The sequence below is a fragment of the Parus major genome, chromosome Z, assembly GCF_001522545.3.
Source record: "Parus major isolate Abel chromosome Z, Parus_major1.1, whole genome shotgun sequence".
Classification (NCBI taxonomy): Eukaryota; Metazoa; Chordata; class Aves; order Passeriformes; family Paridae; genus Parus; species Parus major.
The window spans coordinates 12,664,432-12,680,342 of record NC_031799.1 but is presented as its reverse complement, the minus strand read 5'-3'; the positions used below and the strand labels follow the sequence as shown (position 1 = coordinate 12,680,342).

The 15,911-nt window shown below is 38.1% G+C and overlaps 1 protein-coding gene across 4 annotated transcripts in view; it reads left to right on the top strand.

The window, feature by feature from the left end:
* TTC33 (tetratricopeptide repeat domain 33) overlaps positions 1-12,593 on the top strand; it is a 42,102-nt gene extending 29,509 nt beyond the window's left edge. For 3 of the 4 annotated variants that reach the window (XM_015652904.3, XM_015652903.2, XM_033520606.1), the window contains exons 4-5: positions 2,035-2,166; positions 9,260-9,643. In XM_015652904.3, coding sequence (XP_015508390.1) covers positions 2,035-2,166; positions 9,260-9,610 — 483 coding nt within the window. In that variant the 3' untranslated portion in view covers positions 9,611-9,643. Of the gene's footprint in view, positions 1-2,034; positions 2,167-9,259 lie in introns of all 4 variants that reach the window. The other variant, XM_015652905.2, reaches the window with a different exon arrangement.
* Positions 12,594-15,911: the final 3,318 nt, after the last annotated feature.

Below are 15,911 nucleotides of genomic sequence, written 5' to 3'. Positions count from 1 at the left end.
TTTGCCACTGATTTCTTTTAATTCTTCTAATTAATTAATTAATCTCTCCTGTATGACTTTTTCTAAAATCTAAAGCTAGATCTGTTAAACTAAGTTATTATAGGATGTGGACGTTTTTTGTTTTAAAGCATGTAATGAGGATAAATCTCTTGGAATAAAGCAAGTCCTGAAAATCCACTTACTGAACATCTCTATGAGACTTTTCCCTCCAGTCGCTTTTAACACACATATATATATTTGCGTGGGGTGAGAGTCTCAAGATGTTTTTTCTGCTTTGTAAATTTTTTTCCCTAATTTTTGGATTAGTTTTAAGAATGTTTTCTAATAAAATATTACCACAATACATTTATATCACTATATATACACTATATGTACACTATATATATATATGTAATGAGTGTGTGTATGTGTATATATATATATGTATACACACGTACTTGACGTGGCTGCACATGGAACATGTGACAGGCACGCTGTGTGACAAGGGAGGCTACAGCACATGTGGTTCCTGTTTGGCTTTCTCTGGCCCATGTGGCCCTACCCAAAAAGGACTGAGCACCACTTGTCAAATCTGTGCACAGGAAATCTTTGTGCTAGGAGTGTTTTTTATTCCTTTTTCAGTGTGGTTTTTCAGGTGTAGTCATTGAGAACTGTTGAACACGAAAAAGAGGGAAGATGATGTACTGCTGTAGATGGTTTTTCTAAAGATTATTATGTACTGCTGAATTCTAAGGTACAGTCCATTGAATGGAATTAAAGTGAAGCCATAAGACTAGTCTTCTGAAAAATCTAGTCATACTAGAACAGCAGAAGTATCAATCCAAAGAGTTATTCAGAAACTTTGTTTCTTGATTTTTTCAGTCCAGGGTTTCTTTCTATAGTAAATCTTTGCTTTCCCCTTTCCCTCCTCCTCTTCTTTTTAATGTGCTGCTCACCTCTATGCTGTATATGTACTATTTGTTAATTAGAGTAAATACTCAAGATTATCGCATTTGACTCCTCCTCTACGCCATACTCATATTTATCTATATAATATATCATAGAACAATAAGGTTAAATAAATCTGTTTCAAACTTCAGCAATAGTCCTAATGTGTTCTAATATTATTCATCATAGTTGTGGTCAGTTAGGATGAAAGTGGTTTCCCACACATGAGTCTAACCCTTGTGGCTGACATTCTCATCATACTGCAGGAATGCAGTTGTCATTTGTTTCTTACACTGGTATCTATCACCATGGCATGTGGGTGTCTGAAATCATGATCTCAGAGTGATGCAGGTCTTCAGGTGATGTGCCAATCTCATGGTGGTATTGGAAACATAAGGCAAGCTTTGAGCCACGTTGTGCATTGCTAACTGTGATTTATTGCCTTAGTTGTGGAGATTCGATGCAAGAAGAAGAATCCTGTGGTAACTGCTGAGCAACAGAGATTTTCACATTCAGAAACCACTTTTTTCCTTACTTAATGTAGGTGATGTCATGTCTAAGTTAGGCTCTGCAGAATGCTTGTTCTCTAAATACAGCAGTCATTGTTAAGGTCTGTTTCCATGCTGTGTTACCGGGATTGTTTCTATAATTGTATCATGTGTACCACACTGTTTATGGTAGATTCCAGTTCTCTATTAAAAAAAAATAAATACAGTCCAGGAGTTTTTCAACAGTACTTGCACATTTACTATGTTCAGTTCACCATGTGTTTGTCCTCCTGAGTATTCTGTTATGTTTCTATAGCTGTAGGGTTTGTTGACAAGGAGAGACACCTTCAGAAGCAGTTAATCTACTTCTAATAGGGTTGCTTAAATAGTTTGGGTGAATCATCCTCTAGCATGCCTGTTTCTCTCTGTGGGGATTGGAATGAGTCTGGGTGATTATCTGAGGTCAGACAACTAACTTTTAACTAAATAAAGCTAGGTAAGATGAATCCAGTCCTTAGTTGCTGAAACAGTGGTTGTTGCCTGGGTAATCCCAGAAAACTTGAATTTATTTTCAGTTTTGCTTATTTTTCTTCCTCTTCTTTTTCTATTTCTGATACAGGTCCTGATGTCTTTACATGAAATGTTCCCAGCAGTGCATGCAGCAGAAATGGCTGTCCAGAGAAACCCACGTTCCTGGGATGCCTGGCAGACTTTGGGACGTGCCCAGCTTGGATTAGGAGAGATAGCACTGGTAGGATAACAGAATTAATTGTGTGTAAGAAGGAAAGTACAGAAATACAAAGATTGCTGTATATCCTTATGGTAACTTGTACACAGACAAGGAAAAAGATTGTTATTATTTATCTCTGGTGTTCCTTCTGCTTTACTGTGTTTCACAAACACTTCCTGTGTGGTTTTGTTGCTGGACTTGTGGAAGATCTATCTAGCTCCAAGACTTTTGTGTCATATACTATATTTATGTGGTGGCTTTATGTAATAGAAAAATTATGCCATAATTGCACATACTACATTCTGTGTGCACTGTACTGCTACAGTGCAATTCACCATAGTTTAAAAGATGAAGGTGGCGTGAAGTCCAGGGATCAGCTGATTATTCAGTTTTTATTCATGCCTATTGATAAAATTCTAATGTCTTGTTTTCCATGTGTCCTGCTTATGCAGCAAATAACATGTATTCATTCCTGCTTTCCTCTGGCTCCCTGACCTCAAATGGTGGCTTCTTCATTTAATGAGAGAGCAAAGAGCTACTCTGCAGTAGCTGAAGTGCATTTTTTTTCCTGGAGTATAATAGTTTTCTGCTACTTTCTGTGGAAACACAACAGGTGGACTCTCAAATTCAGAGGCATTCATAGAGGTCCATTAGAAAAACAATGCATCATGACCTCTTAGATGAAAAAAAGATATTGGTTGTATTTTGAATAGAAGTGTCTGTGTGCTGTTTTGATACACATTGATAAATAATTTCATTGGTAGTTTAGAGTGTTTTTGCAAAGTTACAATGTTTGGTCTCAAATTTTTCAAGAACTAAAAAAAGATAGTTTTTTTTTTTGATGGAGGTTAACAATTCATGCAAAACTAGTTTTTAAAATGTAATAAGGAGCAATGTTAAAAACCCCAAACCAACCAAAAAAAAATACAAACACTGTGAATCACCTAAAGTCAGAATGGTTTGGATTGGAGGGAATCTTAAAGATATCTAATTCCAGCCCCACTGTGCAATGGGCAGGGACACCTTCTGCTACACCAGGTTGCTCAAAGCCCCATCCTGGCCTTGAACATTCCCAGAGATGGGGTGTCCTTCTCTGGGTAACCAATTCCAGAGTCTCAGCACTTTCACAGTAAAGAATATCTTCCTAATACCTAATTCTCCCCCATTTCAGTTTGTACACATTACTCCTTGTCCCTGACAAAGAGTCCCTCTCCAGCTTCCCTGTAGTTCCCCTTCAGATACTGGCAGGTTGCCATGAGGTCTCCACACAACCTTCTCTTCTCCAGGCTGAACAGCCCCAACCTTCTCAGCCCATTTTCACAGGGGAGGTGTTCCAGTCCTGTTAGATAAAACCTAAGACAGAAGCTGTGTGTTGCTGATGTGCAGTGTGCCCCCTTTGTTGGTGCGCTACCATATTATGAAATATCTCATATAAATCTATTCATATCTGCAGTTCAGCAGTGGTGACATTCCATGGCTTTTATGGTGTAGAAGGTAAGGGTAGATGGTCTGGTCTGTCTGGATCTTTTCCTTTGAAGTGTATGAAACTGTCACTGTAAATTATGCCTGAGAATTTTAAATCCACTAGTCTCAGGAAAATTAGAGTTTTATTTCCTTCAAGGATCCTAAGTAACTGATGCTGTTTATTCTGTAAAAAATGCTGCAGTTGCTGTAATATCTGTTATAAATAGTAATATACCTGTACTAGTTATACCCAGCAGGTTGATTCACCAGATCCTATAAGGTTTTTCTACATAGACAAATCATGAAACACCAGTGGGACTGGGTACCTTGAGTACTGGAGACCTAGTGTTCATATTATATTAATTTTTTTTTTATTTTAGAGTAGCACTTCAGGTGCTCTCTTAGAGTGCACCTTGTTGAGCTTAATCAGAAAGGGATCTAATTTATGTATGAGACTAGTCGGTGATGCAAAGCATTTTAATTGGGAACAATCAGAGATTTGCATCAAAGCACTTCATTCATCTGAAACACTGCTCTAGGTACTCCTGTAATTGTCAAATTGACCTTACTGTGGTGGAGAGGGAGGGAGCAGGGGTTATCACAGCTAGTTTGCCCTGTTAGTGTTTTTGATTGCCTTTGAACAGGGAGCCTGAGGTGTGGAAGCTCCTCGTGGTGTCTCCAGTGCTTTGGTACTGTGTTCATACTTCACTGCCTTTCTGACTGTAGCTTTAGCTGCCTTCTGATAAAAACATTCTCACATACAGAGAACTTGGGGATTTGTTCTAAAATGCAAATAATCTTCATTGTCTGTTTTTGAACCAAGCAATTTCTAAGGAATCTTAAGAGGTTAAGATTGAAGGAGTTTTAAAATAAGAAATGGGTTCATAGTTATTGGACGTACTGAGTCTTCTTGACCAAGTGGTTTATCCTTTTCCACTAGTCTTTCATTGGCATGATTTTCCGTATTTTTCCCTCTATCATATTTTGTGCAAAGAAAAATTAATAAAGCATAAATAGTAAAGCTTTTTATTATTTTTTTTTGAGATTTTTGAGATACTCTTCTCAAAAACTGCTTTTTCTGTTTCTCTGTTTCATTTCTCCCCCCACCAACATCTGTCTTCATTACCCACATCCTGCCAAATGGTCTGAGTACTTTTATTACTTCACAATGAATGATGCATTTTTTCTTAGGAAAAAAACCCAATTTACTGTATTTTAATTTGAAGTTTCCCAGGTCTAAAATGTTGCTTCCAAACAAATCTACTATATATTATGAGCTGTGTAATAGTAAAAGAAGGAAAGATTTGCTTGGATTTAGTTTTTGTCAAACTTGGGACAAAAAGAATGAGGTAAATTAGTCTCTTTTAATTTACCTTTTATGAAAGTTGTTTTTTTTCAATTCAACAGTAATACTTAAATGTAAGCAAGGAGGACTTTATCTCTGTCAAGGCAGAAATTCCTTAAATTCTACAAATCAATGTGCAGAACACACCTGGAATGTGAATGTAGTAACTGTAGAAATACAGTCAGGCTTGCAATATTTCCCTCATTCCATTTCAAATACTTGGTTTTACAAATTACATTTCCTTTACTGCTGATGACATCTTAACTAGTTAACAATTTCACACTGGTAGCTTCATTAGAACAGTTCCTCCCGTGAGTCAGAGTGAGCTCCATGCTTTGATTAATCAAGGAAAAAAACCCCAAAACAAACAAAAGCAATATTAAAACAAAACCCCAAAACTAATCACAAGAAGATCAAGGACTGAATGAAAGCACCGAGTCTCCCACCGTGGAGAAGTTCATCAGCCCTGTGACATGAACATGGTCATGGGCGGTCAGTTCTGGTGGCCCTGCTTGAGCAGGGGCTCAGCACAGGTGACCTCAGAAGGTCCTGGCCAACAGTGGCCATTCTGTGGTTCTGTGACTTCAGCTTTACCCCATTCTGGGTCCCTCTCAAATCTGGAATACTGATGATCACCAGGTTGAGAGGGTAGATGTGTAAATACATACCAGTTGTACATGGGCTTTGCTTGATGTTTTGAAGGATGTGGTTTCTGCTATTCCTGCTAAGTAGTTAGTGCTTTAGCAGTCCCTAAGTATGACACAACATTTTGTCAAAAGAATTATGCCTTGACAATATGAATCCTCAGATCAGGCCTTTACTTTCATCTCTCTTGAAAGAAATAGTTTTAGGTCTTTTAGATAATGATGGGAGTTTTTTACTCCCAAAGAGAGAAATGTCTGTGTTTATTGGAAAGCAGCTAATTAACATAACTAATCTGAATTTGAGATAAATTTTAACATTTTACAGATGTTAGCATTTAGAAGCATATTTTGGTAATAAAAAGGAAATTGGTGGTTGACTGAAAAGTCAAAGTATTTAGGAAATGCTAAGTTAAGAGAGAAAGTTATCATGCTTTTTCATTTAAATTGGAGTTCTGTTAAATTATTTTCAGCAGTTTTAATCAGTCCAATGAGTTACTGAGGTAATAGCCAGTATTATAAGCTTTCCCAGGAAGGTTCTGCGTTAGTCCTGCCCTGTCCAGGTACTACAGAGTTATCCTTTTTTGCTTTTTTGACCACTGCTGGAAATCATAAATATATTTTCACGACTTTTAATGCACAAAAAGACAGAGGTGATTTTTATTTTCTGTCAAGAAAGCTAAATGCAAGAAAATCTACAAAAGTTTAAATACCCTTTTCAGATACATCTCTGCCAGGGGTACTCAGGTTTTGCAAGTGCTTGTGGCTGATTTAGCTGGTGCCTCCTGTTAGTTACCTTTGTCAGGTGCTCAGGACTTTTGAGGAGTGCATTTCTCAACATCAAGACCTTGTAGTTGAAAGCTTTAGCTAAATCAGATACACAGGATAAGACAAACGGGGATGTTGGAGAAAGTTTATTTGACCATTGTTTTAAAATTCCTGTAATTTAGCAGTATAAGTCGGTAATAAAGAAGTAAATGTTTTGGATTTTCCTGATTCGCAAGGTGAAAGTACTGATAACACTTAAGCTTTATTTTCTTAGGCTAACTATATCAATTTCTAGGATGGGATTGATTTTTGTGGTTCTGTTTTTTGGTTATCCTTGCTCATATCCTTGCATCTGGTAGAGCAGAGTGTAAGAGGTCTGACAGGCAGCAGCCTTGCAGGGGTGTGCACTGAAGTGTGAGGGCAGAAAATGTGAGGAAGGAGGGCTGTGAAGAAAGGAATTGGTGCAAAATGACATCTGTGAAATCTGTCACTGAAGCAAAGGAAAGTACAAGAGGAGGATAAGTAGGACACAAACTTCTTCAAAAGAGAAGAAGGAAAGTGTGAAAGTGAGGATACCTCACACACATCTACCAGATGTAAACAAAGACCTTTATGCATTTGTAACTTAACCAAATCCCAGTAAACATAAGGCAGAAATAGTCTTTCAGATCTTGAAAATTACTGTATTTCAAGTACTTTCTCCAGAACATGAGAGCAACAGAACCTTTGAATAATTTTGTAAATGTAAGAAGTGCAAAATACTGTGTTCACCTCATTTTGTAAGGTATCAGAATTACTTCTGATGAAATTTCTGGAGAGAATTTTTTTCTTGAAAAGTAGAAATAATCTGAACAGAAAATTACACAGAAAAGTTCAAGATGGCAGCTTAAAGTGAAAAGAAAAAAAAAATAAAAATTGCCATTGAGGTTATACCATAGAAACAATTAAACTACAGTGAAAATACTTGAAAGGATGGGAATTTTTTCCCTTGTTTGAAGGAGAGAAATGTCATGAGGAGTCTTGAAATATACTAGTGTATATATATAATAGTGGCTTTGGGTGCTGTTCCAGTGGCATAAAATTTTAAATGGATGACAAGTGTGTATTTTTCAGTTTTACATTACTGCTTTAAAATTAATCCCTCTGATCTTTTGCAGCACTTAAAAAAATTACTTTAATATTTTGTTATTTATTCATAAAAATGTCAAGCACAAAAACTCTTTTCTAATAGATTTACTAAGATGATCTTTTTATGCTGTATTGTGTGAATCATCAAAGCAGCTTTCATGCTTACCAAATGTTATTTATTGTGTATGAACATAACTATATAGACAGGTTTTAATTAGGGGACTTCTTTCATGGAAAGCCTGAAAGCAGATGGTGGTTGTTTATATTTTGTTTTCAACTGAAATGCAAAAAAGAGCATTTGGTGTTTACTTGTTGTTCGCATGCCCCTGAAAATTAAAAGCTAGCAAAGTTGAATAAAGTGACACTGTTTTACAACAGCTAAACTTCAGTTCTTCCGTTTAAAGCTGAACGTGCTCCTACACTTCAGAACTGGCTGTGGACCAATAATCAAGCTTTTTTTTTCCCCCATCTGGAATTGAAAAGCTGCCTCCTAAAACGACAGTAATACTAATAGCATAGGCAGCATTTCTTAAATCTGATTTTGTATCTTTTTCTTCTGAGTTCCCATCATATAGTGTCCATATGGGTGGACATGCCATCAGAAGGATGAACTATCAGTTTCTGTCAGTGCAGAAGAAAAGTTGTGATTTTCCAAATTATTTGGCATGCTTCGAGTATTTATAAACTACAACAGATTATGTAAGCTGTGATTTCCAGTGATGTCTTTAAAGTTTTAATATTCAAGTTACCAGAACTCTTCCCAAATATCATCCCAATCCATATCGTCGCATTTTCCCCATCTTACAGGAGGGCTTCTGTACATGTCATAAAAGAGTTTGGTCAGTGAGGTGACACATTTTCATAACTGCATATAAATGTGAAATACACTCATGCTTTTGTGTACATGTACCTAATTTTGAGGAGGTAGGTTCAGCTGTGATCACTGTTAATATAACTAAAAGACAATACAGTTGAAATTCTTGGTGTAGCTTTTTTCTAGTATTGTAGCGACCTCTTCTTACTTTAGATGGTCACATTTCTTTGTTTTTAACTGCACAACTTCTCTGTTGAGGATTTCTGTTTGTGAGTACTTTCACAGTTGAACTGAAAGAAAGAAGCATTACTAACTACACTTCTACTAATATTACATTGTTTATAAGATTATGGAAATTCTTTCTTAGAGCAGCTCTTGAAGCTTGGAGTTTATTTGGCTTCTTCTGAGCATTTACTTATGTGTTTTTTAAACACATACCTGTTACAGAAACTATTTGCCATGTGGCTAGTATTAATAGTGTAGTGTTAGGTCTGAATATGAAACCACTGCATTGTAATTTAAAGGCAGCAAAATCAATTATACTTCAAACTCCAGTCATCCCTTTTCTCTGTGTTTTTAAACCATATCTTTCTGCTTTTGCCTTTACCTACATCTGATGATGAGAGAGAAGTAGAATAGGGAACAATCAAAAAAATTGTTTTTCCTTTTACCTTTTTAATTACAATATTGTTTTTCATGGATGAACTCGTTATTTGTGCCCTTGTTGCCAGGTACCAAGTTTATTGATGCATTTTGTCCTTTCAGACACAATTGTTTGGGGGTGAGGCTTCTATTGAACCAAGACAAGGGAGTATTGCTCCAATAAAGACGGGAATTAAATGGCTTTGAGCTTTGCTTAAATGATATACATAATTTTTTTGTTGTTGTGAATTTTTATGAGAAAGCTGGGCTTTAAAGTCTCCCATCTTTATTTCTTCCCTGTTCTGCTTATAGGCAATCCGAAGCTTCCAGGTATCCTTACACATGTTTCCAATGAACCCTGAAGTATGGAATGAAGACCTTTCCTGGGCAAGAAAACTACAGGAGCAGCAGAAGGCCACAAAGACTGAGTCAGTGCAAGCACTGGCAAAAGGAAAAGAGCTTGTACAAGAGTCGATCCCAGACTATGACTTTGAAAGTGATGAAATTGTGGCAGTCTGTGCTGCCATTGCAGAGAAGGAGAAAGCTCTTTCAGCAGCTAAAACAATGGTAATTGTGTCTGCTTCAGGCACAGTAGAGACTGTTACTGAGCAGGACAATTGTCTTGCAACTCCTGATGAAACCCTTTTCATCAAGGCCCGGTAGGGCAGCCTGACAGGTTGTCATACCCATAGTTAAAAGAACTGCTATTATTTATTGTATTTTTCTTGCTTTGTGTTTATTCTTTTTTTATTAAATGGTAGGATAGCCTACAAAAGTTAAAGAATTGAGGTTATTTTTCTTTCATTAAATAAAAAAGCAATGACCTGAGTTGTTCTTCCATCCATAGTTTTTAGAAAAGAAAGCCAAGAGTTGATTCGAGAAATTTTAAATTCTTAAGAACAAATGTAATATTGAAATGCTTGACTTGATTCTAACAGCTACCTTTATCTTTGTGTATTTCATTACTTTACAAGTTAATTTGTACATTTTCCCAGTAATTAGGAAAGTTTTATTTAAACTGTAAAAGTGCTGTGGTTTATCCCCAGCTGGCAGTTCAGCCCAGTGCAGTTGACTGCCTCCTGGTGGAATGGGGGAGAGAATTGAAAAAAATGAAAGAACTCCTGGGCTGAGATTGAGACAGTCTAATAGGGAAACCAGAAGCTGCACATGCAAGCAAAGCAAAACAAGGGGTTCACCCATCAGTTCCCATGGACAGTCAGGTGTTCAACCATCCCCAGGAAGGCAGGGATACCTTGTGATTTGGGAAGAAGCTCTGAATGTCCTCCCTTCCCCTGCCTCCTTCTTTCCCCAGTTCTTTGTGTTGTGCTGTGGGATGGAATATCTCTGTGGTCAGCTGGGCTCAGGTATTCTGGCTTGTCTTCTCCCAGCTTCTTGTGCACCCCCAGTCTTCTCACTGGTGGGATGGAATGAGGAACAGGAAAAGGTCTTGACCCAGTGCAAGCACTGCTCAGCAATAATGAGAACAACGGTGTGTTATCAACTCTTGCCAGCACAAAATTAAAACCTGCCCCCCCTCCTTGCAACTCTGAAGAAAATTATCCCAGCCAAAACCAGTACAAAAAGAAATCAGGATATTAAAAATTATTTCAATCACTATTAATTAACATTATTTTTCCAGTAGAAGTGTGAACTGTGTTCTGTCATTGACAGTCTTTGTTTTCATGAAGTTTGCTTGTTCTATGGGAAAGTTTCCTATGAAGTGGGGATGGATTATTATATTGTATGTCTGTGTGTGACAGATGTGATTTGTAGCCAAATTGAGTAGAAACCTTTATGTTGCTTTCCTTGGTGAGTGGGTTAAGCACTTTCTGATGAGATGAAAGGAAATGCTTTACCAAACAAGGCCCTGAATGCTTAGTTACAACTAAATGTTTCACCAGAAGAAAACACTGTTAGTGATTGAAACTGGCCCTTTCTTATCTTTTGTGCTGTGCTACAGACATCACCAAAAGTAGAATGGTGGGAGTAGGAAATAGATATGGCTGAATTGTATAGTATTTGGGGCTTTTCTTTCCTCATAAGCCTAATCTGATAAAGGGAGTCAATTTGCTTTCCCAAATTCTTAATGACCTGCCATTAAAAGTATACTCTTAGGGAAAAAAACCAGTTTTCCAGGACAGCACTGCTGGAGTCTCCCTTTTTATCCTTTTTGGATTTTGAATGCAGTGGTGGGTAATGAGGCATAACCTAGGAAATTTTTTTTAATGTTGATTTTTTTTCTGGGGAAGGTGGCAATTGGTTCCTCACACAGGCAGTTCAGAGAAATGAAATCAGGCTGTTTCTTTAATGTGCTCTGTGCTGAAACTGTTCGCTTTTCATTGTCTTGGAGACATGGTAGAGATGATCACATCCTACCATGGTAACAGTACTGGAAAAAATGGTCAGCTGAGGGATTCCTGAAGAATTCAGTTTGAGAACATGTAATTTTTACTTGATTTTGATAAAATTTTGTATGATAATAGATAGTTTTGTAAACAAGTGAAACTTATGAAATCAATCATCTTTGCACTTTTTGAGTCTGATTTCTAATTTCAAAATAACATATTTTAAAAGAAAATAATGTTGCTTGAGAAGTATAGTGTTTTTGCAGTGGAAAATGCATTGCAGAAAAATTATCTCAAATCATACTTTCTGTTTATCTGATATCAGAATATCTTCATTTAAGAGGATACATATAGTTTTTAAAAAATACTTAATTGCCCTGTTGTACTAAATTTTCATTAAGTTTTACAAGATTCTCCCTGAATGTTTTTTTGTAGTATGAATTTTTAGAACTGTGCTTGCATGAGCACACATTCACACAAAATCACACCTATCTTCTGAGCATTCAAAATAATTAGAACTACAGTAGCCTAAATATATTAAGATATGTAAAACAGCATCATGCTACATTTTTATTTCTTCGTTAAGTTCAGAAAGATTTTAAGTGCTTACTGGATAGGCACTTAATTAAGATATGATTTGATAGTTTAAATTATTAGAGTTGAAGGATTTCTTAATCTTCTTTCTCCTATCGACTTAATTTTACTCAGCCGTAGGAAGCCTTAGCGTGAGAGTGGTTTGGATATATTTCTTCAAAGAAGAGATCTTCTCTGGCTGGAAAAGGACATGTGTGAGATGCTCTAGGGTATGTTTTCATTTTGAAGGAGCTCAACTGTATCCACCTCATCTATTCTTCCTTTGCGCTTTGTACATGCGTCAGTGTTCTGTCTTTACTCATACAGGAAGGACTGCTGCCCTTCTCTCGGAGGTCTGTGTTATCACAGAATCTTTTTCCACTGAAATGATTCACAAAGCTCCTATTGACTTCAGCACTGCAGGGCCAGACTGCTGGAGGGGGATACATCTGCACCATCAGGCTGTGCCGGGCTCGAGGGGTGGTGGCTCCCATCCCATGTACTAAATGTGTTTTCCTTCTGATTAGATTAGGTTATGAATCCTAGATATTCTCAGAACTGTAGTTTTTTGTCAAGCAGTTACGTTCCTGGGACAGTCTTTTCAAACTGGGGAGAAGTTGAAATATTGATGATTTCAACATTGTTTTTTTGTACAGCATGCCATGTTTTGCATGTATGTAATTTTCTGGATTGGTTTGCGGTTTGAATAAAACACTGACTTCTACTTAGTGATGCCTGTTTATTCTTTGGGTTATAACAAAAATAAGTATTATTTCCCATTCCAGAATGTTCCTCATTTTGTAATTGGCTTTTGTCTCTGTTAATGAACATGTGAACATGTTAATTTGTTTTAGTAAGAAAGAAAACATCTCTGGGAAAAATATTTAATAAAAGGTGATGCTCAGAGCTTTTAAACCTTTCACATGAGATGGAGCAAAAGGAGATGTTATCCAAAACAGGATGTTAGTGAAATACTCTCCCCCTTTGACATTAGAAAATTATTTTTATTGTTCATCAGTATCCTTAGTGGCAGTGACTGCAACAGCTTTCATGTGTTTGTGTTCCATATGTATCACATATTAAAATGCTCAGCTATTGGCATTCAAGAGGAAAGCTCAAGAACAACATTGGGCTAGACATTAGTTTTGCTTGATTTAAAAGCCTACAGTTAAACATTCAAATATATTTTTCCCTTTGAGTCCCTTTGTATCCAGTGGAAAGAAATACACGGCCTCACAGTTCCATTCATCTGCTTTGTGTTAGATAAGTATCAGAATGAGTTGAATCAGCCTCCCAAGGTGCCTAATTATTTCCCTTGACTACAAAGGAAGCTCAAGGTGACTGACTGGCAGTTAACCTCAAATGCTGAAACTGGGCACGTGACTTCAGCTCTCGTGGATGTAAGATAAGTATCTTTAAAAACCTTAAATGTACTGAGAGAAATAAAACAGAGAGAAATCCTTTCTGACAATACTAGAGGGTAAAACAGGAATAAGGTTCAGATAACACAACAGTGACACTTCCTAGATCATACCATGGGATACTGGATTTTAAAACTAGTCGTGGAGAGGGATGAAAAACAAATGGAGCAGTTTACTCTGGATTTAGAGATCAACATCAGAGAGATAGCACTGGTAACTTGCTTACTGACACAACTTAAGTTCCTTCCCAATCCTAACCAAGGGAACAGAGGTAAAATACTAGTGTTAAGTTTTTTGAGTTCATAGAATTGCTATAAAACCATAATGATTGTAGTTAGGACGTGGACACAGTAGCATGTGGGCTTGGTTTGTTGGCAGGTTGCAGGAACTATGTGTAGGTCACTGTCATGTTAACGTGATCCCAGATGCGCTGGAGTCCTTGTGCTGGTATCTCCAGAGGGGCTGGTTCTGGAGCAGGAGGGGCTGATGGGCACGTATGACTGCTGAATCCTGCCAGGTGTGCTGCCTGGCTTTGAGGGCTGATTTCATAAGAGCCATAAGGAGCTGTAAGGGTTGTAAAGGACAAATGATCAAAGGGAAAGAAAGATTAGATGTGGGGATCACACTGCCTCTGGTTTCCCAAAGCAGGAGACTGACTGGGTTTCTAGGTCTGTAAAGCTGGCAGGTCTAGAGGAGGGTCTGGAGTGCAAAGGCCTGGTGGTATTTGGTAGCTCTAATAATAAATCTGCCTTAAGTGGAATGGGTTTGCTGTTGTGTCTGGCAGCAGAAATAAAACCTGAAAAGCTTTCTGGCTTAGGATGTTGTGTATGCCATTTGAAGATAGCAGATTACACTGATCCTGTTAGTGCATTGGCGTGGGGCCTGTAGCACCAGTTCAGGTCAGGCAGCACGGGTGTTCCAACAGGAGTGTGTGAGCCTCGTTTCAAACAGCCCAAGTCCTCTGACAGTACATCCTACACCCTAAGCTGTTCATAAGGCTAATTTACCATGGATCCGAGATTCCAACTAATCTACTGATCTTCACAGGAACCACTGTCTGGTACAGATACTGGCTCTCATCCTGCCTGTGGTGGGTGGATCCTCCAAGCCCTGCTACAAGACAGGGGCTTAAATTGAGTTATGGCTGAGACTTGGGGTGTGGTTGTGGGGTTGGAGGTGTAGCAGTGTCTCTGATGAAAAGGGTTGAGCAAAGCGTGGGTCTGGGATGTGTGGGCAGGACAGACTGCTGGAAGTGAGGGAGAGGGACTGCCTGTCACAGGACAACAGGGTGGACAAGGTTTGAGAGATACAAGTTTGGCATGAGAAATGTTTAAATCAGTTAATTTTCTGTGAACATGGAAGACTGGGGAATGTGCATGACGATGTGAAAGGCTGTTCAAAGGGGATATGGATCTCTGTGGTTATTATATTCATGTGTGAGAAAGGAAACCTTTTTCTATATATGGAAACAACTCATAATTCCGAGCAAGAAAATAAGCTTTTAACCTCCACACGGCAAATTAGACTCTTCAAACTTTTAGCCTTATTTTAGAAGGCTTGTTAAGCTCAGGGAGGCTGAAGAATGTAGTTCAGCAATGTGTCTGTGGCCAGCATTGCAGAAGGTGCTAAACCTGAGCAGATGAGTGAGATGGGATACTACTGTCACCCTGAAAAAAGGCACACTTGCCCACTCCTGCCCAACTGCTTCCGAGCACTCATCTGTGTTTGCAACTAGACAACAGATCTGCTCTGATTTTGCCTTTGTGTATTGCCATGGAGCTGTGGCAGGCAATTCCAGTACTGCTCAGAAGACTTTGTGGGATGTTTGGGAATCATGGAGTTAACTTCGGAGGGAGTTCATGTTGATGGTGAGTCTAGTCCACTACTGACATGTTGTGAATGCTGGGGGCAAGACCTCAGGCCTATTGTGTTTGCTAAGGGAAGCTATTTAAGATTGTCTATTCTTATTTAAAGCTCTTTCAGACCATATGTATTTCTCATCAGTAACGATGATAAAGAGCAATAAAAGCATATTAATGAAATAATTTAAAAAATAGTGAGCCCTTGCTTTTTTAAATACTTACACACTGCAGATATTTAGTTCTATCACTGCATAAAGTACCAGTAATATTGGTGTGCTGCTCTGGGCCAGCTGCAAAGGTGTGGTCCCATATTTGTACGTGTGGTGTGATCTGCCAGTGGCAGTCCCACCTTCCTGCTCTGCCAGGTGCTATTTCCTGTCTTGGGAAGTATTGTGAGTCTGTTCTATTTGTTGGTCACTAGTTAACAACAGACCATAGTGAGGTGGTTTAACTGCAAAGAATTCAGGCAGATCTTTATCTGCAGCTGCAGTAGGAGCTTGGGTAACAGTAATTCACCAGCTTACCTGGCAAAAAGTGGCTGCTACTGCTGCAAATATTTGTGTAGAAATTTAACCTTTCTATATGCATTGAAGACAAACAAGCTCAACTTCTCCCCTGTTAAAGGAAAATGTGTTTGTTCAAATAAAGAATTTTTGTGGCTCTGTGTCAATGCTCTTGGGGACAGATTTGAAGGCAGCTGCTTCTTGCTGATGGTGATCATGCTGTGGTGTTTTGGAAACTTGCAGGACGAAGTATGTTTTGG